We start from the raw sequence: 25,512 nt of genomic DNA, 5'->3' as shown, positions 1-25,512 counted from the left end.
GTCTTAAAGTGAGTGTAATAAGTCTTAATACTTTGTAATTTCATTGGGTATCAATGTCCTATCCCAGCTGCCTTAACCACTTTTCTTGTCAATGGGACAAAATACATGGCACTTGCATTAAAGGAGGAGAGGTTTATTTTAGCTCCTGTTCCAGCGGTCTCAGTCCTTGCGTGGTCAGCTGGCTCCAAGGCAGGGCCTCATGGCAGAGAGGCCTGGCAGTGGGATAGTGCCTCAGATCATGGCAACCAGGAAGCAGAAAGGGAGGTGAGGAACCAGGGAGGAACACAAACCCTCCAAGCTAAAACCCTTCCAACCAGAGCCCACTTAACTGCAAGCCAGCCATCAGCCCCATAATCCAATCACCTTCCCAAAGCCCCAGCTTTGAGCACATGAGAAGCCATACTCGTAAGGAACATCAACAGACCACTGTTACAAGATTTCACAAGGAAAATGTAAAACAAAGATAAAAAGAGGAAAAAAAATCCAGTTAGCACAATAGTTTAAGAAACACAACTAGTAAGTTGAGTTTTGTCAAAATTAAGCAGTGGAGGGACCCATAGAAGTTAACTAGTAAATTTCTGGGAGGATACTAACTATGGTACATTCCAGGAATGAGGCGAGTTAGAAGGATATTAGTGCCATATGGGAAGAAATACCCTGTGCCCTTCCAGGAAAGGGCCGTTGTTGGTCCCAGGACTTAGGTGTAAGAATGGTTAGTAGGAATATTGAAACACACTGAATCAAGAGAAGGGTCCTGGGGACCCAAGGAGCTCATGGTCCTGGATGTATTCATCCATACATAAAGGGTGGCATATGAGGAAGCTGGTAGGGGTGATTGATGTCACAGTGTAAATTGCGATGTAATATGACCAATAGGACTTGTGCAGGAGAAGTTTATCAGCCTGTAAAGAAACATACCAGACTACTCTAGGCCAATGATCCATTCCCCACTTTGGGCCACCATGTTCATCTACTAAATACAGGGCATCTTCCTCCCAGCTAGCTGTCCCATTTTCTTTGGCCTGTTCCCAGGTAAGGGAGCAGTAGATTGCAGTCACCTGATACTCAATGTGATTGTTCACAGGATGAAAGGCATGAATGGGAGGAGTGTACTCAATAAGGTTATTGTACGTTGAGGGGCCTGGCACTCCCAGGAAGGGGCCTTAGCCATGATTGTTTTATGGTTTATATGTAGGTGATTAGATCATGAGGGGTTGATACTCATCAGTGGATTATAGCTAAATGTGATGTTGGGAGGCGAAGCGTGGTAGGGGGAGGTGGTCACTGGGAAACATGGCCTAGAATGGTCTGTCTCCCTCCTCCTCCCTTGATCTCTCTCTCTCTGCTTCCTGCTGCCATGCCATGAGCTGCGTCTCCTCTGCAATGTCACCCTGCCTTGGAGCCAGCTGACTAGAGACTGAAATCTCTACAAAGTGTGAGCTAGAATAAACCTCTCCTTCTTAATTTGTGGGTGTTGGAGACTGCAGTGGTTAATTAGTGGTCCGTTTGAGTGGAAATGCCCAGCTGAATTGAGTTAGCATGGTTCTAGGGAACAGTACAATAGGAGAACAGGAAGGGAAGATGTCATGCTGATTTCCCTCAGAGAAACTACGGCTCTCTTTGCTTTTGCTGAGAATGGTTGTTGTTCTCTTGGAAGGAGCTCTGGTTCTCACCTTCACTTGGAGTCTCATGTTCTGGCCTTTGGTACAGACATTTACTTTGGCTGGGAGCTCTGGTCTTCACCTTTGCCTTGGGCATCATCTCCTGGTTCTCGGCACGGATTCTTTAGCCTCTGGCACCATCCTTTCTGATCCTCTAGCCTCCGATACCAGCCCTTAGACTTTCTGGCACAGATCCTTCATTCTTCCATTGCAGATTCTTCATCCTCTAGTGTGAGGACAGATCTCTTGCACTCTTCTACATTTGACTCTGTGGGCAACTATTATAAGCTACTTTTGTAAATTTCTATGTCCTGTGTTGAATCTGTTCTCTTGCAAACACTGACTAATACATGTACTGTGTCCCAGAAAGAAGGAAAGTAACTAATGTTTAGTGCAGGGGAGACCCTGAACAGTCAGGAGGGTGCCTGTACTAACACCTCAGACAGGACAGCCAAAATGGCTCTTTTCTGCCAGTGGTGATCTTTCAATAGTCGTGGGCCAGTTCCTGCTCCATCATTTTAACCAAGGTGTACAGAGGGAAATCAAAGGCCCCTCTAAGCCAACAATAACAGGAGTGTGTGGAGCGATGGGGCTCCTACCCCTCCAGAGTGGTCCATCCCTGGAGAAGTTTCACTGGGCACAAGGCTAACAATCTTTTAGCTTTCTCCCTTTTGCAGAGCTGAGGAGGGGGCTGTCCAAAAGTATAAGCCAAAGGGAAAAGGGAGATAAGATAGATAATGGGCAATATCACCATAGAGAGCATGAATTTTGACTGTAGTTAAGACCAAATTAGATCTAGTAAGGGTAAAGGAGACCCCCTCCCAGGGCAGGGGTGGTTCACAAGGATAGAGGGGCAGGGGTAGAATAGCAATGAGCAGACCCACACATGCACAGACACAATGTCACCCACATTGCTTCTCTCCTTGGCAGGACAGCCCTCTGAACAGGCACTTGCAGTCTACAGGTACACAAATGTATAGGCTGAGTGTCTTGGACCTTTTGTCTCATCTGTTTTGGAACAAAAGCTTGAGTTCATGCAAGGCTTTACACCAAAGGGAGCTGTCACATTGTCCACATCCTGCATGGGCTTATAAGAAACAGGTTTGAGTCTAAAGCTATGGATCCAATTAGTGACCCCCCTATAGTTTAACTGTAGTAGGGGTACTTAATGAAACCTGGTATGACCTTCTCACTGAGGCTGTAGCTAGTCTGCTGGGGATCCCTCTTTCCATGTGTGAAGCAAAATGAAGTCCTCAGGCTGAGTCAGGGAAGCATCCTAGCTTGAATCTGAAAATCCTCAGGGGTGTCCTGGGGACCAGAGCTGCTGCCTACAGGGCACTGTTTCCTGGGCAGCTGCCTTGGCTTTCCAATCAGCCAGGATTTTCCTTCACTAACAAGTGAGTCTTCCTTTTGATGCTGCCTGCTGTGGACAGCAGCCCCCTCCCTAGGCAGAGTACTGCCTCCCGCAAGGTCAGAATCCCTGATCCATTCTTGGTGGGTGAATTTTTAGCATGGAGCATTCCTCTTTCCTTCCATATAGCTGCATGGGTATGAAGAACTGAGAAGCCACACCTGGGGTCTGTGTATATGTTGCCTTGTAAGTCCTTTGCTAGTAAGAGGGCTCTGGTCAAGGCCATGAATTTGGCTTTTGGGGAAGAAGTATGTGGAGACAGAACCCTAGTCGTGATCATTTCCTGGAGACTGACAATGGCATGTCCTGTCTTATCTCATCTAAAACAAAACTGCTTCCATCAGTAAGCTATCCAAATCAGGGTTGCCAAGGGGTTCATCCTTTAGGTCCATACTATTGGAATAGATCTATTCAGTAACTCCCACTCCCTCATAGGAAAGAGCCCCAGTCTCTGTTTGAGTGTCCTCCACTGGACACAGGGAGGCTGGGTTTAGAGAATGACATACTCTCAAAGTGATACCAGGGCAGTCAAAAGGACAGCCAGACACTGCAACAGTTACTCCAATTACTCACTGGTGTCCTTTTGCCTCTGGGAGAGCTTGAACCTGGTGAGGGGTTGGCACCTCCAAAGATTGACCCAGGGATAGCTCAGTATCTTCTCCTACCAAGAAGGCAGTTGCAGCCACTGCCGTCAGACAATGAGGCCATCCATTGTCACTGGGTCTAAGTGTGTGGGAAAACAGGCTACCAGCAGGGGAGTATTGCCTAGCCTTTTTGTAAGGACTCCTATTGCCACCTCCCATAGCTCTGAGACATACAGGGTCATTTCCATATTGGGTAAACCTGGGGCAAAGGCAAGAGCAAACTCGGTCTTTAGGATGTGTAAAGCCAGTTTGTCCCTATGATCCACTCTAATGCTTCTCTTTCCTCTGGTTTAGAGCCTCATACAGAGGCCGGGCTACCAGGCTAAACCACGTGTCCAGATTCAGCAAAAGCCAGCCATTTCAAAAAAGCCCTGACTTGCTTTCTAGTTTGGGGATGCTGTACTTCAAGAAATGCCATTTTTCTCAAGGTCCATAGCTCAGGAACTTTCTTGAGAACTTGTTTGGTGATTCGAGCAAGGGAGCATATCTACTCATACACCCCTGACCAAAGAAATAGTCCTCCTCTTTCACCAGGGCACAGCTTCAGGAGGGCCACACATGGAGCAGTGAAGAAGGAAGAGGACACCCGCCTAGACAGCCAGATCAGCCAAACAAACCCTGGTGATCAATGGGGTGAGAGATGTTGCAGCTAGATTACCCTCACATCTGCCCAGGGACTTTCTTATGAGGAAATTTAGGCCTTTGGGGTGATACTTGATATCCTCACTGAACTAGAAAATTTAGGACCTGTGTAGTATTTTTATCAGAAAATTCCATAGAGTGACTTAAAATGAGAAGATCTTCTACATATTGGAGGAGGGAGCATTGGAGCAGGTGGAACTCCCTTGGCTCATGGGCCAGAGCACTTCCAAAATGATGGACACCATCTCCAAATCCCTGGCAAGCACATCCCAAGTCAGTGGAGTGGTTCATTTCATGGGAGGATGAGTCCACTCAAAAGTTAACAAAATAGTGATGCCTAATTTGTCACAATATTTCTTTCTAATAAGAGAATGAGGCATTCCAGTATGAGAAGAAAACTGTGATAAAGTATATGGGTGTCATCTAGCCAGGACAATGACAGAGTAAACCTTCTGACTCTAGGCTGCCCATCTACGCCTGTGACCATGCAGGAGGAGAACAGAGGTCTAGCCATCTGAATGAAACTGAATATACGGCTTCAGTGTCTTAAGAGGATATTGATATTCTTACCTACCATGTCAATGATTAGCCAAAATTCCTCCACTATGACAACAAGTTGTCCAATTGCAGTAATCAGTCTTTTGCTTTCCCAGCCATCATGGGAATCTGCTGAAGCAAGGGTTTTGGGTTGGAGTGGAGCTGAAGGAGGTGTAGGGTGTAGAAGTTTCCCATAAACCAGGCATGATTGGTACTGTAGAGGGTGATAGGTGCACATGAACCCAGTCTTTCCACTTGAATCCACCAGACTGAAAAGCAAAGACTTGTGAGCAAAACAGTGGGAGTTGATGTCCACTGATCCAGATTAAAAAAGAAAAGGAGTAGTACAAGATTTTCATGTAAATCTGGGTGATAGAGACCACTACAAGCATCTCTGGGCAGGATTTAAATTAACCAATTGGCTCTCCATGTTTATTTGTGAGTCTGTCCAAGGCCTAGGCCCTTTGTCTGGAGATGGGCAGTGGACACATAATAAGTGAACCTCGGTGAGTCACTGGTTCTGACTGAGGCCTGTCATGGGGGGCAAAGCCCTGAGGCCTCAAAGCACAAGACAAGGCCACAGCTAAGGATGCCTGGCTCCAACCTCAATTAACTAGATAACGACTGTAGGTGCAGGCATCTCCTGGGTGGAGACCTTCCTGGAGATAGCATAGTTCTTAATTAACATAATGTCTTACTTGGAGAAGTCCTTGAGTGGTTCCCAGTTCCTGCTTTTCTTCAGTATTCCCTTCCCTTGTTTTGATAACTAAAGAAATGTGGACCACCCAGAGAAGATCTTTGATTTGGCCCCCAGAGAATCTCAAATTCTGTTAGAGAGTTTTAATCCTCCTGGAGCCCTAAAATCATATCATTTGATGCTTTCATTTAGCTTTCACTTTACATATGTATGGGAGATTGTGGACCTGATCATTCTGCAACAGCTAAAGGATAATATTAATGCATTATCTGGGGAATCTATATTTTCCAAGGGATGAAAGCTATAGCTTACCAGAAAGGGAATTCCCTGCTTGAGAAGTGGGAGTATAGAGGTGGCATAGAGCAGACAGCAGCTAGAGAGAAACATGAAAAACTCAGAGGCATTTGGGCACCCTGCCCAACAAAAGATCTGTCTCTAACCCAAAAGGTTTTAGGAAAAGAATTAACACCACTCCAGACCAAAAACCAAAGACCAAGACAAATGTGCAACTAACCAATACAGCCAATGGGCCCTGCAATTCTCAATTAATAAAAGTATGAATCAAAGCATTCCCTAGTGTCCCAGGAGCTAACACAACAGAGAGGCCAAGAAAATGGGAAACAAGGAGCACTTTCAGAAAAGAACCAATACCCCTTTTAAACTGACATGGGGCCTATGAGTTCTGATTAGCAAAAGTTCTGACTGATTCCCTGGCACCCCAGGGAAATTTAATGTGGAAGGCTCAGGGGAAGGGAAGAAAGGGTCAGAAGATGGACTGAAGAGTTGACTTTCCTGCTGGGGCCTCACCCCTCCATGGTATCCAATATTGGTCCATTACAGTGTCCACAGGAGTCCTACAGCAGGTTGGAACAGCCTCACCTTGAGTACCAAAGTTTCTCACCAGCTAGCAAGAGTCCTTGCTTTAGTAGAAATAGAAATTAAAACTAAAGTATGAACTTATAGGAAAAGGTTTTAATTAGAAAGTTAAAGGGAAAGTAGGAATGGATGTAAGTTTAGATGGCTGGAGACGGTGCACTCAGAACAGGGTTCAGACCACCCCACATGCAAAGGCCAGCTTTCAGGGGTTAGCTAGTGGCATGGGGTTCGGTTGGTCAATATTTCTGTCCTGGTGTCATGGTTCTGGAATCTTTCTGGCTCAGGCAGGGACAGTTTTATCCCAGGAAAGGACTGTCTCTGTCTGGGGGGGTCTCTGTCCTATCCCAGCTGCTCTGACTTCCAGGCAGCCCAGGTGACCACAGGTTTGGGACAATGGCAGGAGACCCCTGTGTGTGGCTGAATGTCTCTGTAAGCCTCTTATCTTGGTGTCCTCTTTCTTGAATGGAGATGAGATGATGTAAATTCTGTGCTCATCAACCCTGTCCTGCAGCTCCCACACAGACACTCCCTAAATGATCCACATACCCTATGCAGAGCAGAGATTTGACCCAAGATTTACAGTAACATAGGATATAAAATGGTCAGGTTTTGCTTGCTTTTGGTTACCTACTGGGCATTGGTAGGCCCCAGTGAGGAGTCAGAATTCATTCAAAAATGACTTTTAAGTCCCTGATTGTCCCAGATGATAACATAAATCATGCTTTTCAGGAGCAGCAGCCAAGAGCTCAGCATGCTTCCTGTTCCCCATCCCACAGTGACCCCCAACTATGTCATAACTGTCACTGAGCACCACCAGAAATACAGCAGATGTCTCCTCCCTAGCCAATCCCCTCGGCTCTGACCACCTGAGTCCCTACCCCAAATGCACTCTTCACATCTGAAGATGGAAGTGATGCTGGCTGATCAGTTCTGCTTTCCCAATCAGTAGAGCCTTGGGATAGAGGAGGGTGGCTGCAGCTGGCTCTATGCTCTTCATTGTCCCAACAGAGAATGTGGTTTTCCTTCACCATCTCATTGCCTACCCAAACAGTAAATCAAGAAACTGTTTTCTGTTCTCCCTAGGGTATTTCTGGAGTATTTTTCAGTAACACATCAGCTTCCCACTAAGTGTCCCCCAGTCCATTCCAAGCTGGACAAAACTTTGGCAGAAGCCCAACTTAAAAAAAAAAAAAAAAGCTGACCAGCAGGCACGTTCTTCCATTCCACAGCCATGTATTCCGGGAGCTTGACTGGCTGCCTGTGGCCAGGCCCCAAGGGACAGAGCACATTATCACAATGGCAATACCCACAGTACCAGACACATGGTCAGGACACCGAGTGAGGAGAGATCAGGTTTATTTGAGGGAGTTTGATTTGATCATAGAGAAGCGGGTGTCAGGAGCAGGAGCATTTGTGTGCCTTACAAATAAGAACATTCCAGCTCTACCAAACCCTAAGAGGTACTGCCAATACACCTATTTTACAGAAGGGCAGTAATGTTTGGAGAGGCTAAGTCATTTACATAAGGTCAGAGCACAGAAAATTGCAAAGGAGGGACAACCTGTAATACATAAAAAAGACAGGCCCAGGATATACAGCAGTTGAGTAAGTTTGCTCAAGGCTAAATGGAGAGAAGGCAAAGGGATTAGCCATAGGTCTGGGTATCCCTATGAGACATAAAGTAGGGTGACTTGTAAGGACCTTTCCTGTCAGGTGGAGGCCCTCAATTGATGCAGCTCATCCTGCCCAACAGGAAGGAAATGTCAAACTGTAGTGGAGGAGTGGCAGTAATCTTCATCTATGATGGGTGTGTCCAGAGTGAAGATACCCCAGTTTAAAATACTGAAAATGTTTATGACCCAGAAAAAAACACAAACAACTTAATAGAAAAATGAGGAAAAAAAGGAACAGGCATTTTGCAATAAAAAAGAAAAAAGTTCATATGGCCAGAAGCATACAAAGTTCTTAGCCAATTAATCCAGCAATTGAAATGGAGTGGGTAGTTCTCTGTCTCATCCAACAAAAGGGAAGGAGACCCACAGAGCAACTGCTGGCCTGGGCAGGGGCTGTGCACTCCCACAAGCTGCTTGCAGGCTGGCCATCCGTACAGCCCCTTTGGAAGACATCTTGGAGACTCCTTTAAAAATGCAAAATGTGTGCAGAGCTCGGTTTCACCCAGGAATCCCAGACTGATGTATCACCCACACGTCAAGACAGCCACTAGGCCAAAGCACTGGTACATTCATAACAAAACCCCACTGTACAGCAGTTCTGCAGACCATACTCTTGTGATATGGACTGCTGTTGATAAAACTCTGAGCAGAAAAGATGCAAACTGCAGGATGATATGTATGTGACATTTATGTTAAAAAAATACTTGTTCAGTGTTCTTAGTTGATGTTCTTTGTTTTATTTGTGGTGTTGGGGATTAAACCCAGGGCCTTGCATGTGCTAGGCAAGTGCTCCATCCTCAGTCTTTTATTTTTATTTTTGAGATAGGGTCCTTCTAAGTAGCCCTAAGTAGTTGGTCTCAAACTTGTGATCCCCTTACCTCAGCCTCCCAAAGTAGCTGGGATTATAGGTGTGTACCACCACATCCAGCTTTGTTTGTTAAATTTTATTTGAGCTCCTATGAATGTATAGAAAAGAGTGAGGCATGACTTGGAAAACACACATAAAAACAGTAACAGTGGCAGAGGGAACCAGCCATTCATAACATTCCAATTTCCATGGGAAAAATGTGTTTCTGTGATACATATGTGATTAATTTTTGTTTTAATAAACAGAGATGAATTTAAAAACCACTCACACATTAGGATCCCACATCAAGTACTACAGCCAATGCTATACAGATTGCATGGCAGAAAAATCACAGACTATTTCAAGGAGCTCTCAAGCGCCAGGTGCAGAGAGGCACTCCTGTAATCCCAACTACTTGGGAGGCTGAAGCAGGAGGATCACAAGTTTGAGAACAGTTAAAGCAACCCAGAGAGACTCTGTCTTGGAAGAAATAATAAATAAATAAAATAAAAGGGCTGGGGTTGTAGCTCAGTAGTAGAGTGCTTTCCTAGCATTTGCAAGGCCCCAGGTTCAATCCTCAGTGCCCCACTTCCCTGCAAAAAGCCAGCCCTCAGGCTAGAGTGGGGAATAGAATCACCCCAGTGATGCATGCTATAACTTCCAGAAGAACAGGAAATGACAGGACTCAAGGTTTGGGGGTGCTGTTCAACATATCAGGAATGAAGGAGTGTGAAGCCCAAGAGCACTGATTCCCAGGTGCACAGGTACAAACTGGGGCTGATGAGAAAGAGGAAGATGGAAAGGCCACCAGGTAGGGGGAGGAGGCTGGGCTCTGGTCCCTGGCAACACAGAACTTTCTGGGGGGTTCTGTGAGCCAGATGAGAGCTGCCTAGAATTTCACAAAGAAAAGAAGTTTGGTGTCCATGCAGGGGTGGATCATCCAGGCAGCAAGGCAGAAGCCAAGCTGGGAGGTGCTGCAGGCCTAGTGTTGGGGAGAGACATAATCTTGGGCTGGGCAGGAAGGGGTGGTCTCCCTGGAGGAAGGAGAGGGACTCTCATCAGGTTGGGTGGAGATAAGTGCAAGGTGGAAACCAAAGGGATCTTGAGATCCTGCTAATCTCTGCTTCCAACCAGTGATCCTGGAGAAGAGTCAGGACCAGAAGGAAGGCAGGGGGCCAGCACCTCATGCTGGGAGCTGAGAGGGGTCTGCAGGCCTGCTAGAGTGCAGGAGCTGAAACCCTCTCTATCGTTACTCATGCATGGCAATGTGGCTGGTTTGAGCTAAGGACTTGCTGGCCAAGGGCAGGCACGTAGTCTTCTGGCTCCCAGCCACCAGGCTCACAGGTTTCCGGGAAAGGCTGACACGGGCCACTCTGTTCCTTGGATCTGAGAATATGTGGCTGGGGAAGCCTAAATTAATTAAGTGATGCTGAGGCCCCTAGGCCCTCCCAGGGTAGTGCAAAGGGACAGATAACGAGGCCAGGCATGCTGCACCCCCACCCCCAGTGCTGGAATCCAAAGAGGCTCATGAGCTTCCTTGGAACCAAGCCTGCACTTAAGTGCTTCCCGGGAGACAAAGAAATAATCAATCAGGAGCAGGCAGCAGGCCCACATGCTGCCACCAGCACACCACCCAGCTTCTTCTCAGACACTCGGTCTCTGAGACTGACATCGCTGAGAAGCAACAAATGACAAAGCCCTAGAATCGATGTTGTCCTGTGACCTCCCCAGAAACTAGGCCAGGCCAGGCTGGTAACCCCTCCACAGCAGTACCCACCACTCCACAACCTGCCCAAGAGCCTCTTACGCGATGCACCAGACCTCACCCAGACACTGGTACACAGCAGTTGTCCTCGCATCCTCCCCCAAATCCCATCCACCAGGACTCCCCAGAACCCACACCACTCCCGCACAGCACTGGTTCAGTATGGAACACACTTTGGTTTATCAAACTAAGGCCTCTGCTGTGTCTCTTGGAGAAAACAAGGAGCAAAGTTGTCCCCCCAAATCTCCAAGCATAAAAGATATAATGAAGTTCCTACTAAGCATTATGCACTGGTAGATATTGTTGAGCAAGTCTTTTCATTATCACAGGCTTCCTGCAGGAGGATGGCATAGTGACTGAGAGCTGGGAGCTGGAGTTAGGCTAGGTTGCTTGCACTGGAGTAAGTCCACAGCACTTTTCAGCTCTGTGACTGTGGCTGAATCACCTAACTTAGCATCTCTGACTATCAATAGGTGATATGAAGGTTGGTGAGAGGATGAAATGAGTTAATATCTGCACAATGCTGAGAACTGCCTGACACACCTAAGCACTTCTCTGTGTCCAATAATTAGTTATTCTTTCCTTTCCATGCAACTTACCTTGGGCACCAGATATGTGCCAGCTAAAAACAGTTGAGGTGTCCAGTGGAGAAAGGAGAGAAAAAGCTTCTATTTTGTCCTACGGGGTTGGATGAGAAGTTCCCTTTGGTATGTAGGTTATGCTCAGATAAAAAAGTCACTAGAGTTTGCCAGAGTTTAAAGAAGAGGATACCACAGATACGGAAAGACAGAGGGGATGACACCCTTGGAGGCAGGGTAGCACACGTGAGCCCGGTCAGCACCACGGACAGCTACAGTCAGCTCGGGAAGCAGAGCTGTTCTGTGTCCTACCTGGGCTCAGGGTTTTTTTTGCTGAGCATTTTGCTGAAGTGGGTCCTCACATACCTGTGACTCCTGCACCCCATCCCTGAGGCTAAAGATGGGAGGGGGCTGCCTGTGATCTGGAAGTTGAGGAATGAAGCTTAGTGTCCCCAGCCCCCTGAAGGAACGAGTCCAGCACCTTCTCCTATGAGTCCTCATTTACTTTTCTCCCCTATTCTACTCCAGAATGTCACTTTGCTGAAGGACCAGAGAGGGCATAATGAGGTTCTCTATGTCTGGCTTCCTCCTCTAGTGAGCTGGAGATGTACCAGGACCCAGGGGGATGCAGAAAGGCAGCCCCACATCATCCCTGCCACACAGAAATGACTTAATAAATAAGACCACTTCCTGCCTTACAGCAACAGAGGTAGAAGTGAACTCAGAGCTCAGAGATAATTTGGCTCCATGCTCAGGAATGGCCCTGCATTGTGTACACCAGAGAACTGGAGAAGTGTCTGCACTTGGACAACACTGGGAACATTTCTCTTCTTGAAGAGTCCATTGTTCTCCAACCACAAGTAGGAAACTTTCTACCTCAAGTACTTTCCTGCTTCCTGCTTTTGATCAGACAGGCAAAGTATGCACAAATAGCACTGCTCCAGGAGGCTGCCCCTTGAAAAGCCTCGTAATGAGAGAGCCAAGGACCTCATGGGTCTTAAACTCAAATGACTGAAGAGCCAGACAGGAGACATAAGTGTGTGGGGCCAGCTAGGGAGAGGCAGTTGTAGGATGAGTCAGAGGCCTCATTTGCACCCAATAAAGGCCATCAAATAAGTTAACGTAACTCTCCCACCCAAAGGAGTCCTCTGCAGGGGCCATTTCTGTCTGAAGCTGTAATGAGGGCTCTCATCCAACTGCTTTCTAGACAAAGACTGGGGCTGGGGCCCCAAGGGGGGCTATGACCAAGGTTGTCACGAGCCAGGCCTGGCCCCTGGTTGGCGCTCTTGGGACAGGAAGCTTGGGCACTGTAAAGCACATGTGGCAGTACCTTTCTGGGATGCCTGGAGGATGGAGAGATTGAGCAATAGAGGGCAAGGCTGCTGCCTCTCACCCTGACGCCCTGGCCTCCATCACCTCCTCCCTCAGCTGCCCTCAGCCTGGAATCACACCGGTTAAGCCAACTCCCTAGTGCCCTCCACCCTCCACCAGCTCAGGCACAGCCTGGAATCGCAGTGCCCACCTAGCCAGCAGACCAACCAGGCAGCCAGGGAATGCATATGTCTTTTATCTGCTTTGCCCCAGACCCTAGACTGGAAGAAGAGGATAAGACAGCACATTTTATAAAGACAACACTAGCAAGTGTTTGCACTGCTTTTACTACGTGCCCTACATGCACACTAAGAGGCAGGTGCCATTATTACTCCATTTTTCAGGTGAACTAACTGAGGGAGGGACAGAGAGAAGCCCTCGTGCAGTGAGTGGCACTGCAGGGAGAAATCCTGCTGTCTGTTGGCCTCTACAGCCCACCTTCCTTGCCCACCTCGGATGCCTGCTGCAGGCCAGAAACGGTTGGAAAATGCAGCTGTGCCTAATACTACATCGGGGTTAAGGCCGGGCCAGGGTGAGAGACAACTTGTAATTTCAACACCACCAGCCCCTCAACCTCCGCTAGCTCCCAGCCTCCCTCCTACCAGCCCAGGGACTGGAACACCCAGGGTGGCTCTGGTGCCATTCAGGCCGAAGTTCTTTTGAGGACGCGGCAGGTCCAGCTCAGCCTGGCACTGAGAAGAGGGCTGGGGGCGCAGCGCTCTGGGAAGGTGAGCCTCCTTCCTCAGCCTCTGATGGCCGCAGAGAGAGGGCTCCTGGCTGGCGAGCGTCGCGGGCTGAGGCGGGGCTTCCTAGGCTAGGGAGAGACCCTGGCCGCACCTTTCGGGGAGCCCCGAATCCAGGCGGCTTGGGAGGTGGGGGTTAGGGAGGGTAGCAAGTGGGCGGAGGCTCCCAGAGCCCAGGGCGCGGGGCTGGAACGCAGAGGGCCTGGGAGGAGTTAGCATGAGGAGGAAGAGAGGAGGCGGAGCAGGGGGCACCCCATGGCGAAGCGGGGGAGAGAAAGAGTCCTGGATTGGGGCGTACAGGCGGCGCGGGAGGCTGAGCGCGCGGCCGGGCTGATGTTCCGGACCCTGGGCTAGCGGGAGGCGACCTCTGCCTCAGTCCCTCCAGGCTCACAGTCGGGATTAGCTGCGGTGACATTTTGCCCAAGGGCTGACCAGTGGGAGTCGGCTCCAGAGTCTCCAAGCCTCTCCCTCCCTTCCCCGGGGGTGGAAAGAGCAGAGGGAGGGGCCGAGTAGAGTCTGGGGGTTCGTGCCCAGCACCCCTCAGGTCTCTGCTCCGCACGCCTGCTGAGAACACAGGTGGACGCGGCGCGGCTCACCTCGGGGGCGCCCTGCCCGCTGTGCGCGGAGATCCAGGCTGAGGCGGAGATCTTCAGCCGCGCTGCGCCCTCCCCGCGGGGTCGTGGGGACCCGGCCGCCGCGCCCTCTTTCCAGTGGGAGAAGAATAGGCGTTGACCCCACCGGTCCAGAGTTGGGGAAACGAAGCGCCAGCTCTGCCCACACCGCGCCCATCCCTAGCTGCTAGCCCAGGACTCCTCCGCACCCAGACCCCTTCCTGGGGCCCACAGCCCCGGCGCCTCTAGGGCGCGGACCCCCGCCCGGCCGCGCCCCGCCCCCGGCCCCCGCCCCGCCCACGTCGCATTAGCATGAGCGACGCAAGTGGCCGGGCACCACTCGGGGGCCGGGACTCGCCGCGTCACAGCCCCGAGTGGAAGGGAAAAAAAGAGGCGGCTGCAGCGGCGGCGGAGGCAGGAGCCGGCGCGAGGGAGGGGAGTGCGGCAGCCGGGCGAGCGAGCGGCGGGCAGCGGCAAGGTGTCCCGCGCGCCCGGTCCCTGGGGCCCGCCTCTCTGTGCACCCATCTCCCCAGCTACGGCGCCCCGAGGCCCCAATCGGCCCAGAGCAGCGGCTGCGCCTCGCCGCGCGAGTTCTTGCCTTTGCCTGGGCGCCGGACATGAACCCGACCGCCACCTGAGGCGCAGGGGGCGCTGCGCGGGAGGACCGCGCCCCCGGGCTCCGGTTCTCTGCACTGCGGGGCGCCCGTTCTGACCCTGGTGGAGGCGTTGAGAGGAACATCGAGCCAGAGGCATGGAGCCCGAGGCGCCCGCGGATCAGGCCCGGGCCGCTGCAGCCAAGCTGTCGGAAGCGGTAGGCGCAGCGCTGCAGGAGCCCCGGCGGCAGCGGCGCCTGGTGCTGGTCATAGTGTGCGTGGCACTGCTGCTGGACAACATGCTGTACATGGTCATCGTGCCCATCGTGCCGGACTATATCGCCCACATGCGCGGGGGCAGCGAGAGCGCCACCCCGGACCCTGAAAGCTGGACAATCACCCCGCCGCCGCCCACAGCAGCCAATGCCTCCTTGGCCAACGCCTCGGCGCCCCCGACGGCGGCAGGTCCGGCCTGGTCAGCCTTGCGGCCCCGCTACCCCACGGAGAGCGAGGACGTGAAGATTGGGGTGCTATTCGCCTCCAAGGCCATCCTGCAGCTGCTGGTGAACCCCCTGAGTGGGCCCTTCATCGACCGCATGAGCTACGACGTGCCGCTGCTCATTGGGCTGGGCGTCATGTTCGCTTCTACGGCCCTGTTTGCTTTCGCTGAGGACTACGCCACGCTCTTCGCCGCGCGCAGCCTGCAGGGCCTGGGCTCGGCCTTCGCTGACACGTCCGGCATCGCCATGATCGCGGACAAGTATCCGGAGGAGCCCGAGCGCAGCCGCGCTTTGGGTCTGGCCCTGGCCTTCATCAGTTTCGGAAGCCTGGTGGCCCCACCCTTCGGGGGCATCCTCTACCAGTTTGCCGGCAAGCGCGTGCCCTTCCTGGTCCTGGCGGTTGTGTCGCTCCTCGACGCGCTCTTGCTGCTGGTGGTGGCCAAACCCTTCTCGGCCGCCGCTAGAGCTCGGGCCAACCTGCCGGTGGGCACGCCCATACACCGTCTCATGCTGGACCCCTACATCGCCGTGGTGGCAGGCGCACTCACCACCTGCAACATACCCCTCGCCTTCTTGGAGCCCACCATCGCCACGTGGATGAAGCACACGCTGGCGGCGTCCGAATGGGAGATGGGCATGGTCTGGCTGCCTGCCTTTGTGCCCCACGTGCTGGGCGTCTACCTCACTGTGCGCCTAGCGGCTCGCTACCCGCACCTACAGTGGCTCTACGGCGCGCTTGGGCTGGCTGTGATCGGCGCCAGCTCTTGCCTGGTGCCTGCCTGCCGCTCCTTCGCGCCGCTCGTAGTCTCGCTCTGCGGCCTCTGCTTTGGCATCGCACTGGTCGACACGGCGCTGCTGCCCACGCTTGCCTTCCTGGTGGACGTGCGCCACGTCTCGGTCTACGGCAGCGTCTACGCCATCGCTGACATCTCCTACTCGGTGGCTTATGCGCTGGGGCCCATAGTGGCTGGTCACATCGTGCACTCGCTAGGCTTTGAGCAGCTCAGCCTGGGGATGGGCCTGGCCAACCTGCTCTACGCTCCCGTCCTGCTGCTCCTGAGAAACGTGGGCCTCCTGACGCGCTCCCGCTCCGAGCGCGACGTGCTGCTGGATGAGCCGCCGCAGGGCCTGTACGATGCCGTGCGCCTGCGTGAGCGCACCGCGCCTAGTGAGGACGGCGAGCCCAGCAGCTCCCCCGGCCCTTTTGATGGGTGCGAGGACGACTACAACTACTACTATACCCGCAGCTAGCAGCCCCACTCCTTCTCCAGGCCACCCGCCCTTAATCCTTGGGTCCAGGTGGCTTCACTGCTAGCGCCAACTCAGGCTCAGGGCCCCTCCCGCGAGCACCCCAACCCCACCTCAGTCCTGTTTTCGCTCGCCCAAAGCCCCTCTCAGGACCCACTCCCTATTTCTCTCTCGAGCCCATGGGGCACGTAGAGCCTTGGCGACCCTGAAGCCATTGTGCCCTGGGCAGAGGGGAAGCGGTGTGCGAGCCAGCCAAGAAGCTGCCCAGGGTAGAGCCGCGCGTCTGTCTGTCCTCCCTTGCGTTCCTCCCAGTGTCAAACTAGTGTCGCACCAAGGTGCCTCGGGCCGAATTAATAAACTGTGTCTGTCCGAGGAGGCCGAGTCTCTTTACTGCTGGGGGTGGGAGGCCTGCTTGGAGCCCGGGCAGAGGGGAGGGAGAGTGGTCTTCGAGCCCAGGCCAGGCCTGTCCAGCAAACACTGAAGAACAGCAAACGCTTTGCTGCCTGGAAAGCGGTGCAAAGAAAGCAAACCCCGCAGGGGCTCTCAATACAGACCCCCTACGCACAAGTTCCCCTCGGCTAGAGACAGCTCTTCCTCCCCAAGCCCAGCGCAGCGCCCAGGGGTGCCGCCTGGGGGAGCCTGAGGCCTTTTGCGCCGGGCCGCCCTTTGAGGACACGCCCAGAACCCCGCCTTTGCGCTGGGAAGCCACTGCTGCGCTTCCCTCCCAGGCCGGCGTCGCGCGCCAGCCCGTCCAGGCTTCCAGAAAGGAACAGGAACGAAGCTATGCGCCACGGAAGAAAAATGGGGCCCATCTTTCAGGGCTCGACCTCTGGAAGCCGAATGTTTGTTCTAGCGCCAGGCTCTGAAGGAGCGGTGGCAGAGCCAGGAGGGTTGGAGAGGTGACGGGAGGAACCTGGTGCCAGCCCCCAGCCCCATCCCGTCCTCAGTGCAAGCAGCTCTCAGGAAAGTTTTCCATCCTGTGTTCCCATCCCGGGAACCCTAGGCTCAGGTGGGGGACACCCTCAGCCCTGCAACCCCGCCACCCCCGCTTGTCTTGAGACTCCAGCGAGGCGATGCTCGGGGTTAGGGAAGCCTTTGGAGTCTGCCAGCCTGGCTGTGTGTCCGGGAGTGGAGTCTGTGAGTCGTCTGTGTGCACGTCTGGGGGCTGTCAATGGGTGGCATCTTTGTCTCAGAGTGTCTGCCCCCTCCCACAGTTCCTGAGCAGCACCCTGTCTGCCATCAGGTTGGGCCCCAGTCTGTGCTTCCTGCTCCCAGCTCCCACCTAAGAGCCGGAGGATGGAAGGCGGAAGAGAGAGGGAGGAAGATGATACGGAGATCAACAAGCCGATTCCTTATAGAATTCTTTTGAAAGGAGGGTTTGAGACAGGCCATGGGTGGCAATGGTTTCCTGGGACCTCAACACTCAGCAGGGTGCTGTGTAGGCAGCAGCCTGGGGATCAGGGGGTTGGGGATCCAGGGGACTGAGGGTGCCGGGCTGGGGCAAGGGGAGTGGAGCTCTGCCCCAGGGTCCCAGGTCTGGAGTCCACTGTGGATGCCTGAAAGCGCCGGGAAGCCGTCTGGGCAGGTACTGGGGCTGGGACGGATCCAGGGTGGGGTTTGGGGACAGAGGACCGCGGAGGAGAGAGACGAGGGAGGAGGCAGGGGAGGGAGGGGAAAGGAGCAGCGGGAGGGAGGAGGAATGAGAGGAGAGGCGCGGCCGCTCCCCGGCAGCCAGTCCTGCAGCCACGGGGACCCACGCGGCGCCCCCACTGCGCGCTGCTGATGCGCCGCCCCCTGAAACCGGCTCACACCCCCGCCCCAGTCTGCTCGGTGCCGGGCAGCGGCGGCAGAGACAGAGGAGCGGAGGAGAGCAGGTGAGAGGGTTGGGTGGGCAGGGAGCTGGGGCCGCGTCCAGGCACTGACTTTCTGGGGTGTAGGAGAGGGTAATGCCGGAGTCCCCCAAATCCCTGGCAGTCACAGCCGTCGGGGACATTGGGACTCAGCAGCTTGGATGCCTGGGCTGGGAGAGGCTTAGCCATCAGGACTGCGGGACTCATGCGCGATTCTCCATCACTTAGGAGCACTGAGGTCTGCGTTTCTTGTGTCGGGTGGAAGGATCTGTGGGTCTCATCCCGGGCCCTCAAAACACGCATGAGTACCCAGCTCTGTCCAGACTGGGGAAGGTGGGGGAGTGGCCGAAGCTGTAGTCAGCTGAGATGCAGGACCAGACTGGGACTGGACCTCCAAGGGAAACCAGAGACCCCTCCCAGCGGCCTTCCTAAGCCAAGCCTTCTGAAGCACAGTGGAGAGTATCAGCAGATGGAAAGACAGATATTACCCTGAAGTGTGAGCCCAAGAGCCAAGGAGGAAGAGGGGCTGACACAGGAAGCCATCCAGGAAGCCATCTGGATGGGGTCCCTGACACCTATCTAGTGCTCTCCTTCAGGCCCCAGAGCACAGGCCACACAACCTGTAGGGCGTTTGCCTTCTTGACCTTGTCCTGTGGACCCTAACTGCACTCAGTCATGCTTCCTCCCCTGCAGTCAGAGGTAGCCCCACCTTCTATCTCTAGGCTTAGCTGGGCCTGAGGACCACCCAGTCGGCATCCCCGTGCCCACCTACAAGGACATCATGTATTCTCCCCAGTGGGGCCAGACAGTGCCAGGATCCTCTGTGCTTGGGCTTGGTTCAGCCATCTGCCTCAATGCTCTGCCCGAGGACCAGCTAAGCTGCCTGCCAGGACCCGGATTGTGTTTGCCTCTGGGTACCCCTGGTGGTGGAGGGATGGGCTAAACATCAGCTTTGGACTCTTGGGAGAAAGTACAAGCTGTGTGGGTGGAAGCCCTGGGGGTGTGGCTTTTTGGGCCTAGGTTTAGGGGGACCTCAAGGGAGGAGGTGGTAGCCTGCTGCCCTAAAAACTGGCCTCTGCCCCTCTTGGCCTGGCTCACTCCTCCTACACCTTCCAAACTGATCTACCTGGCCCCAGGCTGTTGGGTGGCTCTGAGAGGTCCTGGCTACCCTCCCTCCACATTTTCGTGGTGCCTACACTTAAGGCCTATTCACTAGACCCTGCCCAAGTCACAGTTGTTCAGCAGGCCTGAGGATCCTCCCCACCACCCCAGACACCTTCTGGAGCTCAGGGCCTTTAGGACCTGGAATCATCCTTGCATTCATCCACATGAGCCCACAAGCCTTTCTTTCCGCACCTTATGTCATGCCAGGTCCCAGGCCAGCCCCCAGAGATGGACTGCTGAGTGTGTAGCTTTTGTGCTACCCATGAGAAGCTCAGTCTAGTCGGGGGAGAGATTTTAATCCTTGAAGCACCTATCAGCTGGACCCAGGAGGAATGAAGCTGGTGGCCCCTGGTACATAGGGAGTGGGCCAGCCAGGTCCTCTCCAGGGCTTCACTGGTGCAATCAGTGGCCTTGGGGGCTACAGCCTCTTGACCACAAGCCCCAGCAGCAAGCTTGCTCCAGGGCCCACAATTTCCCACTGTGATCTAGGGCAGGTCTGGATCCGAGATTGGAGCCAGGCCTGCATCAAGACTCCTAATTACTCTGTCAGCCTGTGTCCTCCTCTAGTCAGGGCTAGGCTGTGGGAGGTGAAGGTCATGGTGAAGCCAGGTGACTACTGTGTTGATGTCTCACCTTTTCTGTTCTCAGGTCGGCACCTCTTACACCTGGGCCCAGGAGTTGCCAAGATGCCCATTTTGGAAAAAGTCCCCAGTGAAGTGGCTGCAAAACCTCACAGCAGTGAGGAGGAGCCTGTGAGTGAATTTTGGGGCCCTCTCTCCTCCCTGTGCTCAATGGCAAGTGGGTCTGGCCCTTGGCTGTCACCGGTGCCCAGGTTGAGCCTGCATGTGCTGGGGTGGTCAGGGGTGCTGGGGATGCTATTGGCCACATATGCTAATCCTGAGGCTGGGGAGAGCTGCCTCCCATTCTGGCTCTACTTCCAGTGGCTCTGAGCATGGTGCAATGCCTCAGGGTGAGTTGACTACCTGTGCCAAGCCCTGCTCCTCTCAGCTGCTGTCACACTCTACCCTGGGGCACTAGGCATCACCTTCTCCACTGGTCACAGGCAATGCTCCCTCCCGAGTGGGCAACACCCTGCCCCTCCTGCCCAGCCTGACTGAGAGAGGTTGACTCTGTGCTGGCTCCTCCTGCCCTGCCCTTCTGAAGTCTGTCCACCCTCTGACCTCACAGACTCCCACCAACCCAAGAGGAAGAGGGACAGGGGCGAGTGGGGGGCAGCTCTGGCTCACTGGGGGTGCTGAGCAGGCTGCATGCTGCCCAGACCTGTCCTCTCCTGGCCTGACACCCCCACCTGCCAGAGCTGTGGAGACAAGATCAGACAGGCAGGGACTGTCACCCACCATCAGCATGTGCTCACACGCTTGCTCATCTGCACCCAAGATGCAAGGACCCTCCACTCTGCCATGGTGGGGGAGCCTCTGCTGCCTCTGGGGGACCCAGCCAGCCCACAGAGGAGAGGCCTTGCAGGCAGGCAGCCCACTGTTTGCCCATGATATATAATTTTGTTTTGTTTTGAGATGAGTCTGGTTCTGTAGCTCAGGCTGACCTCAAACTCACAATGAGCCTCCTGCTTCAGCCTCCTGAGTGCTGGGATTACAGGCATACACCACTATGCCTGGCCAGTGTTGTATAATTTAAGCAGTGCTGTAAACAGTCCTACTCTCAGGGGTCAAACGAGGGAGAAGGAAAGGAGGTGTGATGGGAGGGGGCAAGGGGAAAGGTAGAGAAAGACCCCAAAGAGAGATGTGAACAGATTGTCTTCTGGTAGGACTACTTCTGCCACTGTGTGCCTCTGTTTCCTCACCTGTACATGAGGGAAGTTCCTCCCCGGCTCTGCGGTCCCTTAGGTGAATGTGCTGTCCAGCCAGGAGTGCAGTGCCTACCAGGAAGAAGCTGTGGGGCTCTCCCAAACTCAGTTGCACTCTGGATTTAGCCTTAAGATTTAGGGTTTCTTCTGGAAGACGAGGCCAGAGCATCAGAGCATTCTGTTGCCTACTCAGGGTCAGTTGTTCCCCTCATTGAGTTCCCTCCATGTCCCTCTCTGGTGGGAGTGGTTATGTCCCGTGGTGAGGAGCTTGGAGAGCTCCCTGTCCATGGGGAACAAAACCCCTGTCTGGCTTCATGAGGAGGAGTTTGGAATGCCAGCCTCTCCCTAGGGGGCATCTTGCAGAGCTCCACTTGGCCACCAGGGCAGCACTGACCCATGCCTCCCACCACAGCTGCCCTGGACTGTCCAGCCCTCTCCCTAAGTGAGGAATGACCACCACCAACAGTGTTAGTAACAGGACTCAGACATCCATCCTCTAGGGTGGGAACACTTTCCCATGGGGGTCCCTGTGAAGCTAAGGGCTACCAGCTCTGACACGAGGAGAAGCCGAAACACTGGCAAGGTGCAGGGGGTGCCCAAGGTCAGCAGCAGGGTCAGGCAGAAACCATGTAGCCCTGATGCCAACAGCCACTTTTTCCCTTGCACATTGTGCCCTCTTGGGCCCCAAGCATAGTGGAGGCAGTGACAGTGAACAAGAACATCTTTACTTGATATTTGACTGAGCTGACCCCTAGCTACAGGCCCCAGGTTAGGGAGCAGGAGGGGACAGAGAGAGACATACACTGGGGACAGGCGCCAGCCCTGCATAAGGACAGTGAATGCTGTGCCTTCTCTATCAGGGGCTTCCCAAGCTGCCGGTGCCCCCCTTGCAGCAGACGCTGGCTACCTACCTGCGGAGCATGCAGCACCTGGTGTCTGAGGAGCAGTTCCAGAGGAGCCAGGCCATTGTGCAGCGGTTTGGGGCCCCTGGTGGCCTTGGTGAGACCCTGCAGCAGAAACTTTTGGAGCGGCAGGAGAAGACAGCCAACTGGGTGAGCACTGACGGGACTCCAGGGACAGGGGTAGGAGGCAGATGGGGAACAGGCAGAGGGGTTTGGGTAGGGACACAGACGGAGCAGAGGGAGATACCAGGGTGGTGGACAGATGGGTAGCCCAGGTTGGGTGGACAAGGTGAGAGTGAGGGGCAGCAGGATGAGAGACAGGGCTGGAAAAGAAGGGGACAGACAGAGACAGAGACAAGGACAGATAGGAGACAGGAGTAAGAGGGAGATAGGGTATAGGAGGGACAGGACAACCATGTGGGAAGAGGTGGTGTGGGCCAAAGATGACCAGCAGGCCTGCTGGACACAACCACAGCTCAGGGATGTTTGTGGAGTGAATGCACGAAAGCGGTTCCCCTGGGGGCTCTGGATGGGGCTGGTGGTCTCCACTGGCAAGGCGCCCCATTCTGGGCATGCGGCCCTTGGGTGACAGGGCCCCTTCCTGTGCTCTTGGCAGGTGTCTGAGTACTGGCTGAATGACATGTATCTCAACAACCGCCTGGCCCTGCCGGTCAACTCCAGCCCTGCCATCATCTTCGCCCGGCAGCCCTTTCAGGACACCAGTGACCAGCTCAGGTGCAGCCCCAGGGTGTCTGGGACATACTGCAGCTCTCTAGAGCCAGGCACCCAAGGTCCCCAATGCCATCTGTCCAGGCTGGCTGAGCCCACGATGGCCATGGGCTGGGCTCCGCTCTCAGACCTGGATGGGGCAGGTGGTGGGGACATCAGAGGGAGGGCAGGCAACAGTGGCTAGAGGAAAGCGATAGGATCGTCCGCCAGGAGTCCCCACATCTGCTCCCAGTCAGCCCGGCAGCCACTGCTCTTCAGCGAGCTGGGCTGCGGATGGGTGGATGTGAGAAGGACTCTAGCTGGTGTCCAGGGGCTGCCCTGTACCATGAAGCCAGGCCTCATCACCCACAGGTTGGGGGTGACAGAGTGCCTCACACATATCCCTGGGCCTCTTCGTGGCCCAGCACAGGCTTTCTCTTTCTTAAGCCACTAAAGGACAAATGATGGACTTTTCCCAAGAGACGGGGTTTCCCAAAAGCCCAGGGGCCCTGCCCCATCCAGCGCCTGAACTGGCCTTTCCCAGGTATAGCTCCAGTCCTCACTGTCCAGCCCTTTCCTGCAGCTTTTTCTGCCTCCTCTACCCTCTCCTCCTCCAGGTGATTCTGGTTTCCCCTCCTCCTGCAGAGCTAGCTGTTCCACCCTGGTTCTCACCAAAGGACCATTTTTAACCCAAGACTACCTGGGAGGGGGCATGAGACAGCAGGAACGGTGTCCCATTAGTTTGAGGGGGTGGCATATGGGGGGTGATGACTGCGTTTGGAACAGAAGAAGAGCAGAGAAAGCAGAGAAGGAGGAATATAGGAGGAAGAGAGAAGGAAAAGAAGAGGGAGGTTGGAAGGAGGGGAAGGGGGAAGAAGCCAGCTCAGGCCCGTCTGTCTCTGCAGGTTTGCAGCCAGCCTCATCTCAGGTGTGCTCAGCTACAAGGCCCTGCTGGACAGGTAGGCCAGGCCAACCTGGAATGGTAGTGCCCCGCGTGGCACAGCCAGGGTGCTTGGGAGGGCAGGGCCCCCGCCTATCCCCCTCCACGTTCCTGGCCTGACACTGACAGAATCAATGTCCCGCTGCCTCCTGCTCAGCATCAGGATGTCCAGCACCCCGCTGGCCTGACCTGGAAGGGTCCCTCTTCCTTGGCCTTTTGAAATGTCCCCACTTCTGTGCCCACAGGGGAGTGGGTCTGGCCAGATGGGGAGGAGGAGGAGGAATAGTGATGTTTTGTTCAAGTGGATTCAGCTCTTGTCTTTGCCCACCTTGGGCTGAAGGCTTGGGCTTGTGGTTGCTCTAAGAGGGCAGGGCCCCAGATCCAAAGGGCAGAGAGGCCCTGGGTCAGCAGACCTGGATCTGAATTCAGACTCTGAAGTAGTGGGCACATGGACCTCAGGCAAGGCCGCTAAAGCTTCCAAGAGCTTTCAGTGCACCCAGGGCAATGCCAATCCCACCCCGGCCACTGGGGCCTAGGACTGGCCTTGGCTGCCTCTTTTGCCTCCTCTCCACTCAGCTTCCACCCCACCCGTGTCTTTTCTGCCTTCAACTGTGCTTCTCAAACTATCTCTAGGGGAGGACCATTTTTAATGAATTACTAAAAAAATGTTATAAAGGCACCAAATACAAGAACAGATGTTTATTATAGGATTCAGTAGACATAATATTCCCATCATATTACTGCTCATGTTTCTGCCACTCACATTATCATGGGTCAGCCATGAGGTTTGGGTTTGAGAGGCAATGCATGGGACACTCCACCCCGCCTACCCCTGTGCAGCGTCTTACACTTCGGGCTCAGCTCAGTCAGAGGGACTCATTGTGCCACCTATGGCCATCTCCTTCCACTCCCGCCAGCCACTCAGTACTGCTGGCTGTGATTCTGCTCTTCACCAGATTGTTACTTGTGGTCTACTCCTCACCCATGCACCCCAAGACTCACACCATCAGAGCAGGAAAATTGTGTCTTGTCTGCCACTATATCCTGAAGCCCTAACATGGTGCCTGACACATAGGAGGTACTTTATGTGTTGGCTTCTGAAAGGGTGAAAGATGGATGGGTGAGTGGACAGTGGTGGATGGATGGATGAATAGATGAATGAGTGGGTGGTAACTGAGTGGACAGATGCAAAATGAGTAGGTGGATGGATGGATGGTGGATAGATGGATGGGGGTTAAGTAAATAGGTGGATAGTTGGATAGATGGATGGATGGATGGATGGATGGATGGATGGATGGATGGATGGTAGCAGAAGGTGTAGGAGATAGATGGGTGCATGGTAACTAAACAGATGGATAGTAAGTTGAGAGATGGTTTGGTGAATGAACAGATGAGTGGTGGATGGATGGTGAATGGATCAATGGATGCATACTAGATGGCTGGGTGGTGGATGGATGGATAGTACATGAATGGATGGATGGTGGATAGATGGATATATGGATAGATAGATGCATGATGGTGGATGGATAGTGAGTGGACAGATGCAGTGTGTCTGGCTGACCAGACAGATAAGAGGAGAGATAGGCAATTGATGTATGGCTGGATGAATGGCGGATATGTGGATGGAAAGTAGGGAAAATGACAAACGCAGCCATGCAGAGACCACAGGAGAAAGAGAATGTTCTGCCTTGAACTCAGAGGAGGCTTCTGGAAGAGAAAATAAGGA

General features: G+C 53.8%; 2 protein-coding genes across 2 annotated transcripts in view; both read left to right on the top strand.

The window, feature by feature from the left end:
- Positions 1-14,504: 14,504 nt before the first annotated feature.
- On the top strand, positions 14,505-16,595 carry Slc18a3 (solute carrier family 18 (vesicular acetylcholine transporter), member 3). Its single transcript, XM_005412568.2, has one exon. The coding sequence runs from the start codon at positions 14,808-14,810 to the stop codon at positions 16,398-16,400; it is 1,593 nt and encodes a 530-aa protein (XP_005412625.1). The 5' UTR covers positions 14,505-14,807; the 3' UTR covers positions 16,401-16,595.
- A 1,643-nt stretch (positions 16,596-18,238) lies between these two features.
- Chat (choline O-acetyltransferase) overlaps positions 18,239-25,512 on the top strand; it is a 44,846-nt gene continuing 37,572 nt past the window's right edge. Inside the window, exons 1-5 of the mRNA XM_005412567.2 lie at positions 18,239-18,271; positions 20,060-20,163; positions 22,097-22,288; positions 22,755-22,873; positions 23,752-23,805. Of these exons, the coding sequence (XP_005412624.1) occupies positions 20,098-20,163; positions 22,097-22,288; positions 22,755-22,873; positions 23,752-23,805 (431 nt within the window). The 5' untranslated portion in view covers positions 18,239-18,271; positions 20,060-20,097. The remainder of the gene's footprint in view (positions 18,272-20,059; positions 20,164-22,096; positions 22,289-22,754; positions 22,874-23,751; positions 23,806-25,512) is intronic.

Source organism: Chinchilla lanigera, unplaced genomic scaffold (assembly GCF_000276665.1).
Source record: "Chinchilla lanigera isolate Chin_1 unplaced genomic scaffold, ChiLan1.0 scaffold00155, whole genome shotgun sequence".
Classification (NCBI taxonomy): domain Eukaryota; kingdom Metazoa; phylum Chordata; class Mammalia; order Rodentia; family Chinchillidae; genus Chinchilla; species Chinchilla lanigera.
Note: the sequence above shows the minus strand (reverse complement) of the source record. Positions and strands in the feature narration are given on the sequence as shown.